Genomic DNA, 5,000 nt, shown 5'->3' with positions numbered 1-5,000 from the left:
TGACAGGAAATGGAAAGTTACTTCTTTCTTTGTCTTAACTTTCAATTAAAGAATTTACTGAACTACAGCGTTTTTTGCTGGTACAGTACGCATACTTGATCAACATTGATAACTTACCGTAATTACATACACATTGTTACAGTTCAAACTCCACTGATGATTGTGCAACAAATTTGTATTGAAATGACGCTGAGAAGGCTCTGTTTATCTACGAATGATTGGGGTTGTCTGGGAAAAAAATTGGCTTGCAGACATGGGCTTTGGTTTTTATTGCTTTTCAAGTAACTAAGCGTGATTTAATCCAATGTTTTTTTTTTTTTTTTTTTTTTTTTACGAATTCTCTTTCCAAAGGTGTTTCAAGCCAATGTAGATGCCAGCAGTACTGTCAAAGTTCTATTTAATTCTTCAGTCCTTGGGAAGTACATAAGGATACATCCTACAAGCTGCTCTATTAGGTGTGCTCTGAGAATGGAGCTTTATGGTTGCAGTTCTACGGGAGGTATAGTGATTATTTTTTATATTGGGATTTTGGTAACAGAAATCTACTGTTTCACAAAAGCATTGAATCCGAATGTATAATTGTATGGCATGCATAATAGACTTGGTAATTGGATATTTAATTGTATGGTACCACTTACAGATAAGCCAACCAGCTAATGTGTTTGTACAGCGTAAATATTGCACAGTAACTTAACAATGACAAAACGTTTAAGTCATTCCTTGGTGTGTGCGTGGTACATGTAATTTGAAAAGATGCATGGGGCCTGGTCTGCTTTACATGATAATAGTAATAATAATAATAATAATAATAATAATAATACTTTTTTGTTTGTCCCTCCAAAATTTTTGCATAATCATTGTTTTTATTTTCTCTTGGGATGGTCCCAAAAGAAAGAAACTGGAAAGAAACTGGAAAGAAACTGCAAACAAGAGGAAGAAACTGGAAACAATGCTTATGCAAAGTTTTGGAGGCACAAAAGAAGAATATTATGGTATTATTGATAATGGCTAATTGGTTTTGCAATGATTTATCCACTGGATATTGATTTATCCGGCAGACAGCGCTATCCATCGTTTGAACAACTGGGACCTGGAGGGGTCCATTGGAGCTGGGCTCAGCGTCAGTGTGTCTTTCACTTGATTGGTGGGTGTGTTGCAGGTTAATTTGTACCTTCAGGTCAATTTGTTTCAACCTAGGTCACTTTGTTATAACCTAGTTCAATTCGTTTCAACCTAGGTTATTATGCACTGTCTAAAAAGGGTTTTTCCTTGGGGGCAAAATGGACATGGATTTTTAGAGGGAATAAAAGAGAAAATAGTGAAAAATGAGAGACTGATTAAATTCTTCCTCCATCTTTCCCTTTCCATTCGTTTTTCTTTCACTTCCTGTTGCTCCTTCCCTTCCATTCTTCCTCTCTAGCCGTATCTATCTCTTTCATTACTACCTACAGACTGTATCACTTACCTTGAGTTTCCAGCATTCCATGCCACTCCTAGGCTTTGAATTCTGGCACCATCGGACGTCCGATATTACGTCATCTGTCACTGTGTCATCAAATCAACAACTGAAATCTGCTGGACATTTTTTCTACCGATGAGTTTGAGCTATTTCCAAGCCTTCATGGTAACTATCATTTTGCACATGCGTAAATGACCCAAAGTGAGAGTTTTCAGCTAGTCCACAGTTATATGGCCACCGATGGAACTTTACGAAGACGTTAAATGGTGGCTAAATACCTAAACATGCATCTGAAGAAGAGCGAAAAACAATTAATTCTCTGAGTCTCCAGTAAGACAAAAGCAAAATTTGCTTGCAAGAATGTCGCTATGCAAAATGCACCAGGAATAAGGCAGCATTACTAGTCATGATATGAAACCGATTTTCTTTCTCATGTGCAAATATATCTGATGGATTTTCGTAAAATAACCTGTAACTGTCCTAAGGAGCATACAGTGTGACTGGTTCTTCATGTTGAAAATCAGTACTCAAAGTATTCGTGGTTATTTTCTCTCATATCTTAGGGAACATCTAGAACACTAGAACATCTGGATGGTGCGATTTTGGTCAAAGTTTTAAGCTGACAAAGGGAAATAATTTGTGAGTAATTTGATGACAGACTGAATGATCACATGTGCAAAAAGGATGGCGGCACCGGCAAATAGAACAACGAAACGAAAGATAGCCTTAGTTTGCGGTTTAATGAAAGAAAAGAACTTGTCACCCAACCTGACTGATGTCATTATCTTGGAGAAGCAACCTGTAAAAAAAGCATAGTCATTCACAAACGACTGATAAACTAGGTATAACTTACCGCTAAAAATTATTTAATGTCAAGGAAATTTAAACAATAGTAATAATTAGTAACAATCATAATTAACTATATAATAACACGAAACAAGCCATGTAAAAATGTGTCCTAGCAATGTAAAATGTCGCAATAGTAGCAAGTATGATAAATACTGTAGGAAACAGACAACTTTTTTAAAAGACATGTTTCGGCATGCTTATGCCATCATCAGTTTAATGAGTTCCTAAGTGTGAACAGTTATAAATTCTCACGTTTTAGTTTACACCTTGATGTTTGGTGTCACGCTGTAAGTAGTACCCGCTTTTGTATTACGCTTTTGTATGTTGTAAAAAAATTTTTTATCTACCCGTAGACTTTATAACTGTTCACACTTAGGAACTCATTAAACTGATGATGGCATAAGCATGCCGAAACATGTCTTTTAAAAAAGTTGTCTGTTTCCTACAATGTAAAATGTGTCTAGGATATCGCACGTTTAAAGCTATGCTGCTTGCAAGATCCCTTATCTCACGTATTTGATTTGACAGTTGGTTCCAAGCCATTGCACCTTGATAAGAGAAAGAACGTTAATAAGAAAAGTCGTTTTAGGTAGCAGTAATTGGAGGTCATAGTTCGAACCCCCCAAGTTATAGTTGTGAACTTCAGAGGTTCTACGAAAATGCTCCTGAAGATACGTCGGACAATTATTATTGAGTACTTTAAACATCGTAATTAACAAGCGCCTTTTCTCTCTGTCTTCTAAATTAGACGACTCTAGAGAACTTAGCACTGCTGATGATGGAATGGAGTAACCAGCCCTGGTAATAATCCGTGCTGCTCTATTTTGTAACTTTTGTAATTTGCCAGCACGTGTTTTGGAGCAGTCACTCCATACAACATCACAATAATCAAAGTAATGTTGTATAAGTGAATACTAAGTTGTCTCTTAAGAGTGTCTTGATTGGCAGTTAGTTTTCTAGCTAAATACAACATTCGCAAGCCATTCGAGACTTTAGATGAAATATGTTTGATCTGATCATCCCAGGTTACCATTTCATCAATATGAACCCCCAATAACTTAGTAGAAGGTTTATGTTCAATTGGCCTATCAGCCAACAGGTTGAGTTTAAATGTGGCTAAGACCGAGTTAATGATAACTGGATCTAGGCAGAGATTAAACACTCAATGTGACGAGGTTGATATAGTATACGAATTGATGACGAAATGATCAAGAGAGTAGATCGCACTAAATCCCTCGGTCTTAGCATTGATGATCGGCTTTCTTGGTCAAATCATGTAGACGAAATATGCAGGAAAGTTTCCTTAGCTATAGGAGCCTTAAAACGAATACGGCACTTTATCGCAGCTAATACTGCTCTTCAAATTTATAACACTTTAATATTATCTCATTTTGATTATTGCAGGCCTGTCTGGGACTGCTTAAGTGGCAAGTCAACTGATAAGCTGCAAAAATTACAAAATCGCGCAGCTAGGGTAATTACTAAATTACCTCTTAATACGAGCTCCAACCTCCTTCTCGATACTCTTAAGTGGGAGAAGCTGTCTTTTTCAAAGTAAAAAACAGAAAGCACTAATTATGTATAAAACAATTCACGATCTTGCCCCGGAATACCTTCAACGCCTTTCCAGTCAACGAGATGCTGAATATTTAACAATTATTCCATAAGCGCGCGTTGGATATGAAATGGTAAATAGCCAACGAGGCGCGTAGCGCCGAGTTGGCTATAACCAGTCTCATATCCAACAAGGGCGAATGGAATAATTGTTTTATTAAATTCCTTCAACTCCAAAAATTTGGAAGTACGAAATACGAGCGGAAAAAGCGAGCAAATCCGAGCGAAATCGAAAAATCTTGATGAGAACTGATGCGATGTTGTGTAATACCTTGTTGTCAGACAGACGCAGGCTCATTACAAAAAAATTTCTTGCCTTTTCGCGTACTTCTAAACGTCGGAATTGATCCAAACTTTCCACAAAAAAAGTTTTTTTCTCCTTTTTGGCTTTATTCAAAGAGAAATTTGGCATTCCGACGAAAACATTTTTAGTTTAGCAACGCTTAACGCAATTATTTACCATATAAGGTCAAACCAAGGTATATGAGCTGATAACCGAGATTGAGTGAACCAATCAGAGCACGCGAAATGCATTATCCGAGGTTGAGAATTTAATAAAACTTGATAAACTTAGAAGGTTAACTTACTCTACAAGAGCCAAATACTAATTATTTGAAACGAAGTTTCTGTTATAGCGGGGCCTGTTTGTGGAACAATTTGCCCCAATACTTAAGAAATGCTTACTCTATTGGGCAGTTCAAACGCACAATCAAGCAAGTATCTGACCTATCGGATTCCCACGCGGCAATCATGTAAAACAGTTGTAAAGCGTTTTTTATACTTTTTTTTAGCTTAACTGATGATTTTCCGTGTTTAAATAAAGTTTACTTACTTACTTACTTACTATCCATCTTTAGCTTTTGTCAAGTTTTGTCGCGAACCAATAATCATATAACTAGTTTTGGAGGTATTGCAACTTAATTTGTTTGTCTTAAGCCAATCATGTACTGCAGCTATTAAATCACTATTTAAGGAACATTCAATTGTGACTATATCCACATGAGCCACAGTTATATACGTATCATCAGCAAGCATTGCAGGTGTTGTATATTGTAGACATTTTGGGAAATCGTTTACA

General features: G+C 36.6%; 1 protein-coding gene across 1 annotated transcript in view; it reads left to right on the top strand.

The window, feature by feature from the left end:
• LOC137973479 (uncharacterized) overlaps nt 1–5,000 on the top strand; it is a 61,792-nt gene that overhangs the window by 17,263 nt on the left and 39,529 nt on the right. Inside the window, exon 4 of the mRNA XM_068820307.1 lies at nt 352–499. Within this exon, the coding sequence (XP_068676408.1) occupies nt 352–499 (148 nt within the window). The remainder of the gene's footprint in view (nt 1–351; nt 500–5,000) is intronic.

This window comes from Montipora foliosa, chromosome 10 (genome assembly GCF_036669935.1).
Source record: "Montipora foliosa isolate CH-2021 chromosome 10, ASM3666993v2, whole genome shotgun sequence".
In the NCBI taxonomy this organism is placed as follows: domain Eukaryota; kingdom Metazoa; phylum Cnidaria; class Anthozoa; order Scleractinia; family Acroporidae; genus Montipora; species Montipora foliosa.
Note: the sequence above shows the minus strand (reverse complement) of the source record. Positions and strands in the feature narration are given on the sequence as shown.